Below are 17,051 nucleotides of genomic sequence, written 5' to 3' on the forward strand. Positions count from 1 at the left end.
TATAGCTAATGTTATGCCGCGCGTGAGCACACAGCTATGTTGGGCACACTTTCACCACGAAACGTCTCGCTCAGCACATACTTGTGGAGTTCGAACTCATGAAAACAACGGAATGACGACAGCGGCACGGCGAGAATAGAATTGCGACAACCAAATTACACAGATAAAACGAGCGGGACTGCACGACAACGATGAAGTGACGAAACCAGGGGCCGTATTCTGAAACGTTCGCCTAGGCGAAATCAGCGTGCACGCTAATTGGCTGGTTGCGCAAAATTGAATGACGTCGGGCTCAACCACCCAATCAACTCATCCAATTTTGCTAAAACAGCCAATCGGCGCACGCCTGAAAGCGAAAAAAGAAATTTCGCCTAGAAGAACGTTTCAGAATACGGCCCCAGAATTATTACGACATACGACGAAACCATGATCGCATGCCGACGATATACTGACAAAGAAGGAATGACGGTGTGACAACGACGGCATGACAACCATAGTATGAGGTAGAGCACTGCACGGGGCGATTTTTGCAGCCCGGGCCCGGCCCGGGCCCGTTTTTACATTGGCCGGCCCGCCCGAGCCCGATCAAAACTTTTATGGCGAGACCCGGGCCCAATAGTCTACGTTACCCGCCCGTCCCGGCCCGCCACCCCTTTACCTTAGGCCCGAGCCCGGCCCGAGACCGAAAAATACATGTTTTTCAGATTTGAGAGGCCCGAGAATAACTCGCTGCACGTTGCATGCGCACCACCAGATAGCCCGGGCCCGGCCCGGGCCCGCGTCAAAAAACCCGAGCCCGGCCCGAGCCCGGGTCAAAAAGCACACACCGTGCCCGAGCCCGTGAAAAAACTGCTCTACCCGGCCCGGCCCGGCCACGGGCCGGGCCGGGCTTTCGGGTAAGCCCGAGCCTGTGCAGTGCTCTAGGATGAGGATGGTACGGCGACGAAGGAATACACAGAATGACCACAACGTCGAGCGCATGACGACAAAGGGAAGAATGTGGCGGAATTACGATGGAACGACAACAATGGCACGACGACGAGAAGGACGTAACTGAAATGACAAGGTTATTCAATTCAAATGAATGCTGATCCTCCCTTCGTTTGCCCAAAATGTTCTTATGGGCCAAGTGGTACATTGGAGATGTCAAAAAGGAACAGAAAACTTTATTTATTTATTTATTTTGTATTTACATGCACATAGAATTCGTAATAAGGCACAAGTATTTTTTTATACAGCCATGTTACACAACACTGCACCGCAGTTGTGACTATCTGTTCATGAGATCTTGCACCTCAGAAATGATGAAAATCTCATTTAGCAAACATCTAAGCGCTGACACACTGTTTCATCTACAGAGCTAAAATGGAAAGTACCAAGTGCATTCTCTTATTCTCACTAGGAGCAAAAGCCCCACAAAAATTCACTAATAAAAATTGAGCTGTGTGTGAACGAAAGGCCACACTCTTCACTGCTGCAGACAAGTTGGGTCTCAATGAGGCAGGCAGCCTTGTTGATACTCAAGCTAAAAGTACCTAAAATCAAATTGCCCAAACACTTGTTTACCATGACCAAGACAGGCACCACAGCAGTGCATCAAAATGGTGGTAGAGCAAGCACAGGGTATGTTTTGATCGTCAAAGTCTGATGCTTTCAGATGTAACTTTCTGTGCCTTTGTTCATTACAGAAGGCCATGCATGCACTGTGCTTGACCAATGCATGTCTGCACATCACCATCAAGTCCTCAGAGAACATGGTGTTGTTGTCGTTATTATAATTAAGGACTGTCAAAATTTGAGATTTAATTAAAAGTACCCAGTAGCATGTTTTCACGTCATTCCTTGTGATGCAAGTTGTAACAGTAAGCCAGCAGTTACTGTTAAAATATATCTGTGCCAAATACAAAGGATGGCAGACATATTCAGTGGCCTCTGACAGCATTAGGGTCTGAGCCAGCACAGTAAAAGAAATCAGAATATAAGTTGATGCTATCATCATCGTGGTTAACAATCTGCTTTAGCTGGTTGCAATGCTTGTTGCTCCCTCCTATGGTGGGTAAGCTGACAATGTTACAAATGAACTGGCTGGCTGATTGCACTAAAAAAAAAACAGATGACTAAAAAAGACACTAAAAGCAGAATTACACTGCTCTGCACCATCAAACAATGTTAAATAGAAGGGTGCATTAGGGACGCAAACGTTACTGCACAAAAAGCCTGACATCACGGAACTATGACTCACTCTGCTGCTGAAAATATACATGGTAAGGAAGGTCGTGTAAACCCCTGCAGGTAGTGAATGGACAGGTGGAACAACTATTTCCCTTGCAATTGCATTTTCTCGAGCAAAGCTAATCGCAGATAGTGGAAATTGAGGAAAGAAACAGGATGATTATTGGACTAAGCTATTACTGGCTTCCCACTGAATATCCAACAGGACTTGTCCCTTTTCTTGCTTTATCAAAAACAAATGTTTTCATCTCTCCCGCTCGCTGTCGAGTAATACTTGCAATGGCCAGACAACATTGAGAAATACGGACTGCTTTAACATGTGCATATTCACAAGAGCCGGCAAAGAAAGTAATACAGGTGTCTACAAAACACTGAGCAGCAAGAAGTGGCGCTTTCACGATCACACAACAGAAGGTAGTTTTAGTTGCAGTAATGCATAGACAGAACACATGAACAGGTACAGATGACAACACAGTAAAGCTATAAAACGTCCAGAAATAAACACACAGCAAAACCAAACCTTTCAAGGCACATCACTGTGATCAAGGTACATTTCTGGCTACAGTCTGAACACTACTTACATTGCACATTATGCAACCTATCAACACGTCTTCTTGAGCATGATTGTGAGCAAACAATGTTTAAGTATCAGTTGCTGGGCAAGATGGATGCCATTCATTGTAAAATGCAACAGCACAAAAGTAACGAACAAGCCATTGACATATTTGATGTTCGTTTTGTTCTTGTCAATCTTTGTACTCCTCCAAGATAGATAAATAGGTTTGTTTGTAAAATGTAGACAAACAAGCAAGATAACTTGCATGGGAAAGTCGACAACAAAGACTACGTAGAGATTCGAGAAAAGTAAAGAACAGTAGGCGTGCATTACCACTGCTTTAACACATCTCAGCAAACAAGGACGTCAATGACCACCAAGTTCAGTGATGAAGGAGGGATATACATCAACTGTGTTGAAGACAAACAGTACAAGAAATGGCTGGATTGCCAAAAAAATTAACCACATTCAGCAGACAGCTAACATGCTTTTCCGACAGAATGAGAAATGAATTGGAGCTGGTCCCATTGCAGTCTTTGACTTTGGGACTTCCTTCTGTATATTAATATCCTGTAAACTTTCTAATCACCACAATAAAACCACTTCTGATTGTGAAATTGCTGACACAGCTTTCGCCATACCGTGCAATGCAAGATGCCTCAATTATTTGACACATCAGCTCGACAGAACCGATTCCAATCACGGTGCACTCTTCACAGTGAAGTATTTACCTGCATTATCTTTAGCGAAATACGAGGCGCCCCTTAGCTTCTCTGCATATAATATTCGCTACTTCTGTAGGCAGTCTCATAATCATATCTCTATTTGACCGACACATTGCTTATAACAGGTCAGCAGAAGCTAATAGACCACTTGTATAAGATAAGCAGTTACTAGGCACTGAGTAGAACACATGTTTTGCTCTACCTGTTTGTTCATGCTTTCCTTGTGTGGACAATACATAGTTATGAATGTGGCTAATTCTTTTGACCTCCACATTTCCTTTTTTTAATTTTTGGCAATCACGGGCGCTAGTACTTCGAGAGTGGTTTGACAAACAAAAGACAGCAATGTGGAAAAGGGCATCTTGACATGCAACAGGTCTCACAGTGGTCCACAAAAATGTCCAACAGTGAGAAAAGTTTTCACAGCCTTACATCTCTGCCCAGTTGTACACAAATTTGTTTTCTTGCTTTTACATTTTGCTAATTCACACAACAGCCCCAACACATTCCAGAAGTACCACACAGTCCAATCAAAACATGTTGTTAACCCTATAATAAAAGGTTTGCTTGCATTTAATAATTGAGCATACACAATGCTGCATACCCAAAGCAAATCAAACCTTTACACAGCAGCAACTCATTCTCCCCGTTTCTTGAAAAAATGTCTTCTCTCCTTCCATATGCAACGAAAAAATAAAAGGCTATAGGCTACACAGAATTTTTGCACACCCCGCCAGAAAATGAAAATAATGATTTTCTTTGTCAGACATTGTATGCCTCAAAAATGTGAAAAGGGTACCCTGAATGCCAAGCTCACAGTCTTGGAGCATTGCTGCAATACGTCGCAAAGCTTCAAAAGTGGAATAGTAACGTTAAAGAGGAAATATTGAACAAGCAGAAACTGAGAATAATATCTGTGGTCTTTCAAGACTTGGAAGTGTGCAGTCGGAGCACAAGGCAACACATACGACCTCAGAAGCCATTGCATACATAAGAATATAAACAATCTATCATATTTCAGAGGAACTGCACACCAAATAAGGATAAGAGCAATCTATCATTCGCAAAAGATCCTGACAATTCCCTTTATCTCTCTACAGCGCAATAAACTACACACAGTGCCATAGGCAGTGCAAGGGCACAGGCAAATTGAAACGTAAACTAAACAGCACCTAGGAAATATTTTCAAGCACTTACCATCAATATACCATGGCAATTGAGGCATGGCTAGGCCGTTCTCATCAGACAAAAGAAGCTGGCAGAACCAATATATCTATGTGGTGTGCACTGAATGGTTGGGACTAATTTACATGCGAACCAGAATACACTCCTTTGAAGGCAAACACTGCTAAATGAATTTCTTAAAGGTTCAACAAAACAGTTTGGGCCTCTAGTTAGTTTTCCATAGGCACAATAAAAAGAATGCAGGCAACATGAATACATTCATATGTGCTGTGTTGGTTATTGCAAAGCACTAGATGTATTACCTTGGCATTCTCTTATACTGAGCGACTAACCAACTTGCATCACTGCCGTGGAGAGAACATGAAACAATTAAAAAGAAAGGAGTAAAACTATGCATGTTCGTGCATAACAATGTAGATGCAATAGCACACTGTGGGGGCCTTGCGTGCCACATGAAAAAGGCAATGCTGTGCTCTACAACGGGTGGAAATGCCCTTTAGCAAGACAGCCCATATTAACAGAACTCCTCTGACTTAAGAGCACTTCTTCATGACTCGTGCTCAAGCCACTCGCCACTAACGACAGCGGTCGATGTGATAGTGAGACAATCACTTTGACAAAGGTCAAATGCAGACAGCACTCATGTTAAGAGAGAGGTGAATACCAGCTAAGATCTCCAAACATGTGTGTCTTAACCCTTTCACTGCCACTTCCAGGATAACCCCTGCCCCTTCCAAGTATGGTCATTTTAAGTTTTCAGCAATCTTCCTGCCTCTTCATAAGCAACTCTCGCAAAAAAGATTGCTTACTGGTTCTGCTATCTATGGAGAGGTCATCTAAACCTCTAAAAAACTTAAGGTAAATTTTTAACTGCAGGTTGAGCAAAGGTGTTCGTTGCTCTGTCTCAGCAGGGCAGCCATGGTGAACAAGTGTGGCAGGTCTGTCCGCACCTTGACAGGCAAAGAAGTTTATGAACTGTTGATCTATCATGAATACAAAGAGCGCGACGATGAACAACCAGTTTCTATGTAGTATGAAACGTATGCTGAACTAAAACAAGAACAAAGAAAAAATGGCCAGGGCCAAGGATTGGAAGAGCAGCCACAACCATAGTCAGTGTGGCAGGTCTGGCCATGCGGACTATGACAAGCGAAAGAAATTATAATTTGTTCACAGATACTGACATGGGAGAAAGCGACGACAAAAAACCAGCTTTTATGCAGCCATGAAATGTAACTAGTATAAACTAACACGAGAAAAAAACTTGGCAGGGGCTAAGGATCAGCCGAAAACTTAGGAGGAGTCTACTGCACATTACTATGGTGATCCCATCAGCATTCAACATGTCAGAAATTGAACAAAATTAATAACGTGGACTATGCAATGGAGTTACAACAATGCCATGTTTGTTGCCAGTGCAGACCACACTTCAAGAACTTGGTACGACAAACGTATGCTGCACCACACTACACAGAGGCTATATTCTGCACAACACAAACAGTTTCCTTCTTGCAGAGTGACAGCTCTGTGGCCACACAGTACAAAATCACGTAGTACATGGCCCAAGTGATCCGTGAAACTTAGTTGGCTACAGTAAGTAGCATCTCTAGCACGTGAGCACTGTATGGCACAGAAGAAAGTGAGTATGCTTAAATGACAAGGCAAAGCAAGAAAAGCCCAACAAGATACTGGCCTCATGCATACAGTGAAGTCCACTTGTAACGATACTTAAAGAACATGCAAGTTGAACTGCTAGTATAACTGGAGGTTGTTACATGTGGGCTGACTGTTAAGCTACTTACCAAGAATAATTGCATGTCATGGATGAATGAACTGTAGAAGGGAAGTATAACATTTCTCAATGTTAAGGATCTCCTGGTGGTAAAAATTAATCTGGACTCCCCCACTACGGCGTGCCTAATAATCAAATCGTGGTTTTGGCCTGCAAAACCCCAGAATTCAATTCAACATTTCTCTCAAATTGATTTCTCCCAACAACTTTCCAATGACAGCCTTTTGGAGTAAATAAAATGATGCCTCCAATCATGAAATACAGAAACTCATAAAAAAAAGAAGCTTTTCAAGGAATCTGATCTATGATTACTCTATACAATACACAAATGGTCACGCTGTTATGTGCAATTTTTCAATGCAACAGCTGGACATATCGTTCATGCAACATTATTTATGTGCCCGCCTGTCTCTGGCAGCTATCACCTCTCCTCCTCCCTTAACCCTCTCCAACCGATGCAAGTGGCCATTGGCTTCCTCTGCAGTCTCTGGGCTCTCCTTGCCTCGGCCCAATGTGCCCAGCTTTCTGGCCTCCTTCACATCCACTGCTCCTGCACAGGTTGCTTCATTCATGACATTACCGCACCACGATAATGTCCAATGTTAATCACTTCTGCATGCTTTTGCAATGTCTCCCCAATGCGGTACATGCTGCAGGTAGACGACCATCAATGCAACAGAGATGCAACCAGAACGCCGCTGGCATCTGAGTATAACTGTGTCAACATCTTTGAGTCATTGTGCATGTAGCCTCCACCGAAAGATCAGTGCGGCAGTGCCGGTCGAAATATAGGCAAAAACAAGGTATGAACAAATATGCAATTGGGCAAACTGATTGATGTAATGGCAAAGGCAGGAATGGCATGCTGCTGTCTCAGTCGGTATAGTATGCAAGTCACACAATAACTGGACATGTGCTTGAGACTGTAATTTTGTTTATTGTGAACAGTTAGTGAAAACGTTGATAATGTGGGAAGTGGCTGATCATTAACAGCTATATATGATTAAGTGTGGTACTGTTATAAGTGGACTACACTGTATGCACATGAGCACAGGTCACATTACACAGAAAATCCTTTGCTGTATGCCAACATAGCAGCAGCAGCAGATAGAAGCACTAAGTGCCAGATCAACAGCACTATGCATTGCTTTGCCCAAGATCACGTTCAGACGTCCACGGATTAGGCACAGCAACAATTGTTGACCCAACAAACGTAAGAGATCAACAGCAGTGTCGAGAAAACAAAGACCTGATTATGAAAGGGAAGTATGAGCAGTGGCAGTGTGCTACCAGGCAACAGCAAAAGAATGTGGTTTGACATTGTCATTACATTTGAAAAAATATTAACATGTGATAAAACATTAGAGTCACATCGGTGACTTTGTGCAATGCTTTCCACTACATAAGTACTGACACACACAGTAGTTAGAGACCATCTGTAATTACCCCATATTTCTTTTGACAGCCCTTGCTACTGGCTCGGGTGACTGACAGCAGCTGACGCACTCGGAGGTTTGAGCTCGGGGGCCATTTGATCAAGCCTATTTATACTGTTCAGCATCACCACTTGAATGCACTGAGCCATGAAGCCACTGGGTTATCACTCCCGACTTTTTTGAAGTCTTCAAAACAGCACCCTACTGATGTATATGATAGAAACAGCTACACGTGTGCATAGAACCATTTATGCTGCTGGGATAATTTCTAAATTAAAAAAAATAAAATTATTTCTGCAATGCGTGACATTCCAGAATTGTGCCCCTAAAATAAAGTGTTAGTGGCTTCATTCGTTCAGCAGCATCATTATCACCAATCAAATATAAATACCGTATTTACAAAAATATAGGCCAATATAATTTTTGAAAAAATAACGTACGAAAGTGGTTGCAGCTGAGTGGTTGCATCTGCAAGCGTCGCACTGTGACCTCTTTCTGGCCCCCGTAACCTCGTCAAGAGCCCACGCTCGAGGTGCAATATCACCCGCCAAGTGAGGTCGCTACGCTGCAGCCTTTAATCGAAAAATATTGCAAGCAGAGAAAACGTCAAACCTCCAAGCCCAGAGCAAGCTCAATGTAGACAAAAAAAATGTGCGCTGCCAATGACAGAACCAACAGAATGAGCTCTTCAACTGAGCTGCAAAGCAGATGGCATTCACCAGACCACAGAAAGGTCAACACCACGAGGTGAAAAAAGACGTGGCCAACTTCATCAGGACAAAAAGAGAAGGATGGGTGCCCATAACGACAGAGATAATACAAGCGAAGGTGAAGGAAGTCTCGAACGTTTGAGGCGTTGCAAAAACCCAGTTCAAGGCCAGCAGGGACTGGGTCAGGCGATTTGTGAAGCGTTTTCGAATTCGACATGCCAAAATCTCCGTAGTAGCTCTGACGAGAAGCTCGTTGCATCCCAGCACTATGTAATCAAGAAATGGCTGGAGAAGGGCTACCTATTGGGTCAAATTGGAATGGCGACCCGACACCAGTCTACTTGCGATGTTTCTGTGGTGTTCACGGTTAATGAAACGGGCGCCAAAGAAGTTAAGCTCAGAACTGCGGGGTACGAAAAGCAACAAACAAGAGTAATGTTGTGGTGCACTGCTGATGAGTGGAAGCTGCCACCATACATTGTTTTCAAGTGAAAGACTCTTCCAGCCGGAGAGGTGTTTCCAAAGAATCTCGATGTGCGCATTCACGAGAATGGTAGAAGGAGTAGTGCAATGATGGAGGACTGGGTCAAGACAATGCCATGCAGGGGCCCTGTTGTGTGGGGTAGTAACTCCTGGTTTTTGACTCCCACCATGGTCACTGGACCGATGTGAAGCCCGTGCTTTCGCAAAGTGGTACGGACATAGCAATTACAGTAAAACCTCGGTGATACGAATCTCGCGGGGTCACGTGAGATATTCATATCACCCAAAATTCGTATCATCAAAACATACACAATATCCAGAAAAATGAATTTATTTTTACCAGAAAAGATTTCTAATAGTGGAATTCCATTGATACCTTCCTCGCTGCTGCGTTTTCCCGGCTGCTACGTCGCGTTTTTGCGGTCCCAACCTAAATCCTATTGACTTCCATGTATAGTCGAATCTCAATAATTCCAACTCGAAGGGGCTCAAAAATTTTTTCGAATTAAGAAGGACTTATTTTTGAAATATTCGTGCACCATAGCATGACATACGAACGGTGTGATTTGTGAAATATCGCGGCGCGCAAGCACATATCGAGTGAGGACCACGAAACCGCCCGCACTCGCTTCGCGATAACGGCAGAAAACGAAACTTCAGGGAGCGGGCGGCGCAGGCACGGCGAGAGAGAGATTGTGGTTGTGAAGAGGAAGAGACGACATGGCGACGGGCGCACACGGAGACCGTCGCACGTGAGGGAGGAGGGCGGCAGGGAAGCGGATTTGGCCTCGGCAACTGTCGCTTCGGTGGCTCCCCTCGCCCTTCCTCTAAACACCCTCGTAGCCCCCTCACCTTCGACTGTCTCTATGCGCATCCGCCGCTCCCGCCAGCTCGGCGCCGCTCAGCCCGCTCCTTGAAGTTTCGGTTTCTGCCATTGAAGCGAGCGTTGGCCGAACTGGGCCTCCGCCGCTGCTTCCATCTGCGCTGCAGCCACAGCGTTGGCTGAGACGTCGGCACGTACACGCGTGTTCCAGCACCACGCAGAAACGGCGACCTTCGCGTGACGCCGTGGTTGTTTTTTTTTCTCCACGTTCGAATTATCGGTTGGCAATTATACTGTGACTGGATATACAAAATGAGCTTGAGACAGGTCGGTCTAAAAACCAGAGGCCTTGGTTTGTATGCAGGTTTGGTTGAAATCACAACAGTTCAAAGAGGTTGCCCCACAGTTCTTACTGATTTACCAGTTATAGGACCCTTGCATTCTGTTGCAGCCAAGCTTAGATAACATTTTGTATAACCAGCACGCATAAAAGCAAGCTATTGCAAAGAGTGGGTCAACCTATGTGAGCACATTGTGTGGCACCGGTATGATGCTGTGGAGAGATTGAGCATTCCACTCATCTGGCTCTAATGCATAACGGTGAAAAACAATGCTACATGGATTGTTTTTTTAATGAAGCTGTGCCACACTGCACCTTAATTTCAAGCTGAGTGCATCCATGAAGTTTACTAGGCACGGCAATCTTATTTGGTGGCACATTTGCAAAAGCTACATCAACTAAAGTGGAACTAGGCTGTTGTGGTTGTTGTTGTCCTGAGCGGTTGCGGTGCATACCCACCGTGGGGGATTGGCCATGAATCGAGTGGCTAAATTAGGTGTATAAAAACAAGGGAATAAAGAATTTGATCGTTGGAACTAGGTTGTTCCGATCATGTGCACTTATTTTTTACCAACAGCTCCTGTGGGTATACTGATACCACTGAAGTGGCTGTTCGTACGAGGCTGGAATTGAACATGCGTGAGGCAATTCTCACAGGCACACTTTGCGTTCATGAAACAGGGTGATTGTCAAGGCTCTGGCATGCTCAAAATATGGCCAACACTTCGCAGTCATGAAACAGGGTGATTGTCAAGGCTCTGGCATGCTCAAAATATGGCCAACACACGCAGTGTAATCTACAAGGCAGTGTGGAATACTTCGGGCTCCTCTGGCCTGTGTCCAACGAAGAGACCCGGGTTGAAGTACAGCTTCTTCGTCCAGCCCCACGACTCCACGCTGGGCGTCTGCTTGCTCCCATCGTGGGAGGACCGCCTCAGGACATTATCAGTGACGCGGCGCATCAGCTTCTCCAGGTGCATGGTGCTGGCGTGTTCACTGAAGACCTTGTAGACGGCCGAGAGGAACCACGAACCTATCGCACTGTTTTTGAGTGCGCTGTAGCCGGGGATGGTTGCATAGGCGACATACATGTCCGACCAAGTGGCCGTGCGTTCCTGCCTTGACAACGGTGACTCGGGCACGTTAACCGGTATTGGTCCGGCGTCTGCAGTGTCGTACACTCTGGAATTGGTTCCGCTGTCAGACTTGCCTGCACAAAAGCCAAACATTGCAGCAATAAATACACGTGCTGCTGCTGTTTAAAAAGAAAGACAACAGTATCAACTCGGCTAGGGTTCCAAACATCTTGGCCTCGAGGAACACCGAGGCCAAGATTCCCTGGAGTCCCTTCACTGCAAGACCTACGTAAAATCAAAGAGCACGTGTTGGAATCTCTATGAAGTGATTAATTAAATTCTACACAGCTAAATGCGGTGTGTACAATTGATATCATTTTCAACATAGACATGTAATTTTATGCAATGTTTATGGTTATGCAGAGCACGGGTCACAACTTTAATCTTAAGTAATGTTCATGTTTGCTCACTACATTGGTCTTTGCATTTATGCATACCTTAACAGGTTAGACATGCATTGTGAGAGACATCGACGCAGTGATGTCAGATGGACGAAGGCAATGTTTGATGTTTGAACCTTCTGGCCGGCGGGAGCGTGCGGCCGCAGTAAAGCGAGGCCCCTGCACTTACCTACCCTCCCTCTGAAGCGTGTGCGACTGAAATACTGCACGCTTCCTTCCTGCTTCCCGCCCTTGCGTGCGCGAGCTGCGAATGCCGGCTCACCGTCGCACACTTTCACTCACACATATAGCGTACGGCGCGCGGCACCGATTTTATCATCTGTGAACTTTATAAAGAACCTCAGTGCGACGATAACGACGACAATGGCGACGGCAGAAATGCGTCTGGAGTGTCCATATAATTGCTCTCGCAATAATATGTAAATGCAATGCAAAATGTGTACGTATCAATGCTACACGGCACGCATGTCACATCGCGTGTCTCCTCGCATGCAAAGATGCGTTTATAGGGCACTTTTCCGCTGCATTCTAGCAAGCAATGGCGAGGCTCAGTGGTAGATTAGCTGACTCCCACGCAGCGGGCCCAGGTTCAACGAACTCAGCATTTTTTTTTCTCATTCCCGGCCATAGCTCCTACGGACACCAGACACCAGTGGCGGTGGACACCAACGTCAACCGAAATGGCTACTGGAATGAGTCCATAACAGCGTACACTGTAATATAGAATGTTACAAAATAGTATGGCCCCAGGAACGATGGGAGGCAAGAGAAAACAACACGCACTTCCCCGACAGGCTTGGATGAAGAACAGCTTGGGTTTTCCCTGCAGGGCTTCGCAATTCTCGTTGTTGAACAGGGTGTAGACGTCGTTGACCAGATGCAGGTGCTCGCCATCCGAGCCGTCAATTGTGTCCCGATTGCCGTGCGACATCAGGATTACCACCAGGCAGTCGGCCCCCTCCTGCTGCTTAGGCTGGGCTGCCCACGACAGAAGTGCCTTCATGTCCTGGACAAGAAAGATGGGGAAAATTTTGTCCACAGTTTGAAAAACAGGAAAGAGTTTTGTCCTTCGGACAGTGGTTAGGAATCCAGCCCTATACTAGTGGACAACATCCTGCGGCAATCAAGGGATGCCTACACAGACGCAGCTTTTGCACATGTGCTATTGCGCCAAGTAGTCCGGCAGAGTTCAACAGCACTTTTGGTTTGTTTCTCGCAGAAGATACTGAATCAGTGTAGCTTGCTCCTTGCAACTGCATTTCATTTGTGAAAATGTGGAAGCACAGAAGGAAAATAAATGTAAATTCTAATTTAACCCTGAGTTGTGTTTTTTTATGCCATATTTTCAAAAAAGCACGGTATTGTATCTAAGATGTGTATTTTCAATTCCCCAGCTTCAGCAAAACTCAAACGAAACTGCGGGACTATATTGAGGAGCACTGTCACAAGCAAGCTTCACTGCCGTATCTTTCCCTTCATTGCCACAAAAAAGTTGTCTGCAAGTATATAGTAGTGTCTTTGAACAACTGAAATTTGAGCTAGTTGATGACGTTTCATGTTGCTGAAAGGTAAATGTGCGTAAAAATTTGAACACAAGTCCATGTTTGTACGCCTTTCTTTTAGCACCCTAAGCCCTAAGTTGCATGCAGCGAACTATCGGTGTCCAAGTGACAAACTTCATCTGCCGGCGATCACCGGATGCCCAATGTCAAAAAAGTTGATGCTGGCCACCAATCCGGCCTGGCCTGATATTTTCATCAGGTGAACGCCGCCCCTGGAAGCGCCCGACGCGTGGCGATTAACTGAGCCAATTTGCGCGGAGAATTGCTCCTGACGACATGCCTTGGTTCTCGATTTATCCACTTGTATTGACAGACAACTTGCACAACGACACGAACAGAAATTCATGAATACTGCTTAAGTATGCGCATCGTATGGAGCCAAGTATAGTGTTTTCGAATGAAGTTTGTCCTCATACTGCGTCGGTGAAACTATATTTGAATATAGTGTCAGAATAAAGAAGAAAACAACCTGTAAAAAGACGGGTGGCCTGCAACAACAGCTACAAATTCAAGTGAAGTGGTATCAAACATCATACATTCTTACACGTGTAAGAAAGAAATGCGACCATGTTATGTATGCAGCTTCAACATTTCTCAACCGGCATTAACAAATAATACAGTTTAGTCTCGAACCATGCATAGGTAACACTGGCAGCGAGGCAGTGAATGAGCGGGGGCATGTCCGGCTCTTTTTTGTTCCATGCAGTGCAAGCCAGCTAACATTCTGCATCATGCTGTCACTTCTTTTTCTGGCACGCAAAGTCTGTCGTCAAAGTTCACTCCACATACCTTACGCTTATGTCTGTGTGCACTGTCAGCACAGTGCTTAATCCAGCATGGAAATTATAGGGTACAGTAGCCGACCGATTTTTCGGACTCCAAAAATTCGGACTTGATGGATATTCCGGACTTCGTAAATGCACCGTCAGGGTTCCCATAGAGCTAATGCATTTTCGCGACCGATTTTTCGGACAACATGAAGCTAAACATTTGATTTTCCGGACAAAAATTGCCGCGACTGAGCCGTGCTGCAACTCAAGGGGACGCCATTTTGAATCTTAAGGTCACCTGGCTGGCTAGCTTCGGATCAGACGTGGATTGGCTTGAGTCGGCATAGTGGCGTCCTAATCTACGCGGCGACGGTGACGCCTCTTATAATAAACGCCGATCTTGAAGGCTATGCTTTCGCTAGTAGCTTGCCACGCAGCAACGGGGACGCCTCATAACAAATGCCGATCTTGAAGGCCATGCTTTTGCCATAAGCTTGCGACGGAAGCGATTTTGAGAGCCGGAAGCAGGTCATTTGCGGCCAGTTTTGGACGCTACCTATAAACACTAGGTGACGCTGACGATAAGCACGGGAAGTGTACGAGTCTGGCTCCCACCCTTTTGCACAGGATGGCATTCACTACAGTGGTGCCACGGGCGGGAGCGTAGGTAGTAGAATAGGGCGCCAATGATGACGATGATATATGGATTTTATTGGCGCAAGGGCCACGGATGGGCAAAGAGCGCCAAGAAAGATAGTATCGCCAAGCTACGGCTTTTTTGGGGGGACCCAGAGCCCTAAGACCACCAGTGTAGATGAAGACGGACCCAGAGAGGCTCCAAGATTCAAGAAACGTAGAATCGGTAGAAGAAATAGACGTAAGCACCAGGGGCAAGGTCATTCTGACATAGAGTACATTAACATGCAAGGTGGCAGGAATAGGCTGAAGTGGGAGGAGATAGACGAGCAACTAAGGCAAGAAAAGCTGATGGTATGCGGGTTTGTGGAGACACATCTTAGGGACATGGAGCAACCTCCCTGTAATCCTGACTATGCATGGGAATATTGCAATAGAACAGAGGGCAGCAGAAAAGGGGGTGGAATTGGTGCATTCATTCATAAAAGTATGAACTGGCAAAGGGTCAAACAGGAATGCAAGGAGCATTTATGGCTAAAAGGGAAAGTTGCAGGGGAGCAGACACTCCTTGGCTTTGTATACCTGTGGACAGGAGCAAATGCCAAAGAGGAAAACAAAAAAATGCTGGAATGCATATCAAGTGACATTAATGAGCTAGGAGAAGGGTGCGAGATTATTATACTAGGAGATATGAACGCACACATAGAAGACATGGACGGGTACACAGACTCAACAGGCAACATGATGCTGGATATGTGTGAAATGCATGACTTAGTTGTATGCAACAGTACTGAGAAGTGTGAAGGGCACATAACATGGGAGGTAGGGAGCCTGCAGTCGACGATAGATTATGCACTAATGTCACATAGGATGCACGATAGGCTAAATGTAATGAGCATAGATGAATATGGCTCCAGAAGTCTAGGTAGTGATCACAAACGTATTAAGGTGAGTTTTAGAGGGGAAATGAAAGTAGGTAGGAGGCAAGATGAACAACCAGGTGGGATATTTTACTCGGAAAAGCAGCTTGAAATAGCAACCCAGCAAATTGAGGAAGTAATTTCAGAGGATACAAAAACAGAATGGACATATGCAAATTTAACAGGACTATTTGAGCTAGATATTACTAAGGTACGAGTCAGGACAAAAGGGAACAGAAGACGTAAACCCAAGAGCTGGTGGGATGAGGAGGTTAAGAAGGCCATAGAGAAACGTCAGGAAACATCCAGGGAACACAGATATTCAAAGCAGAGGGGTGAACCAGAAGCTGATGTAGGCAGAAAATGGAATAACTTTTTAAACTGTAGAAGGGAAGCATCAAATTTGATCAATGAGAAGATCAGAAGAAAGGGGAGCCAATGGTTGTCAGAAGTAAACGAAAAGGATAGAAAAGCAGCAAAGAAATTTTGGAAACATCTCAACTCCTTGAGTAATAAGACTAGCCTAGAGCAGAGGTTTATAGTTACAGCTCAAAGTGTTCGACTAGAGGGAGATGAGGCAATGGAACATATAAGAACAATGATGACAGAAAAATTTAAAGAACGAAACATAGCATGTGCTCAATCAGGTGAGGATGGACTAGTCAGTGCAGTAGCTCCACTGGCACAAAGCGAGTGGGAAAGGGCAGAGAAGAGGGTTCCTAGTAGCACGTCGACAGGTCCTGATGGCATCCCAATTATGTTGATAAAGACATTGGGCCCAAAGTCTAAGAAAGCATTAAGAGAGGCAGTGAGCAAAATGATAATGGACGGTAAAGCCCCCGACGGGTGGAGACTGAGCAGGATGAGCATGACATATAAGGGAAAGGGGGACAAAGCCGACATAAACAACTACCGTCCCATAACAGTGACGTCAGTGGTTTACAGGGTGGTGATGCAGATTATAAAGGACAGACTGCAGGCATGGGTGGAGAGCGAGGAGGTGCTGGGGGAACTACAAAATGGGTTCCGGAAACAAAGAAGGTTAGAAGATAATCTGTTCTCATTGACACAGTGTATTGAAATAGCAGAGAAGGAACACAGGCCCCTATGGCTCGCATTTCTGGATATCAAGGGAGCCTATGACAGTGTAATCCAAAAGGATTTGTGGGACATACTGGGCACTCTAGAGGTGGAAGATGGAGTAAGAAATCTTTTAAAAGATATCTATAAAAGTAACAAGGTGCTTATAAAATGGGAAAACAAGGTATCTGGGCCTATAGAGATACAGCAGGGGCTTAGGCAGGGGTGCCCTCTGTCACCTCTGTTGTTCATGCTGTATTTACA

The 17,051-nt window shown here is 45.2% G+C and overlaps 1 protein-coding gene across 1 annotated transcript in view; it reads right to left on the reverse strand.

Annotated features, from left to right (window-relative positions):
- Positions 1–1,169: 1,169 nt before the first annotated feature.
- LOC119445431 (caspase-7) overlaps positions 1,170–17,051 on the reverse strand; it is a 68,985-nt gene continuing 53,103 nt past the window's right edge. Inside the window, exons 5-6 of the mRNA XM_037709716.2 lie at positions 12,603–12,825; positions 1,170–11,492 (exon numbers count right to left, since the gene is read on the reverse strand). Of these exons, the coding sequence (XP_037565644.2) occupies positions 11,080–11,492; positions 12,603–12,825 (636 nt within the window). The 3' untranslated portion in view covers positions 1,170–11,079. The remainder of the gene's footprint in view (positions 11,493–12,602; positions 12,826–17,051) is intronic.

This window comes from Dermacentor silvarum, chromosome 3 (genome assembly GCF_013339745.2).
Source record: "Dermacentor silvarum isolate Dsil-2018 chromosome 3, BIME_Dsil_1.4, whole genome shotgun sequence".
NCBI classification, from domain to species: domain Eukaryota; kingdom Metazoa; phylum Arthropoda; class Arachnida; order Ixodida; family Ixodidae; genus Dermacentor; species Dermacentor silvarum.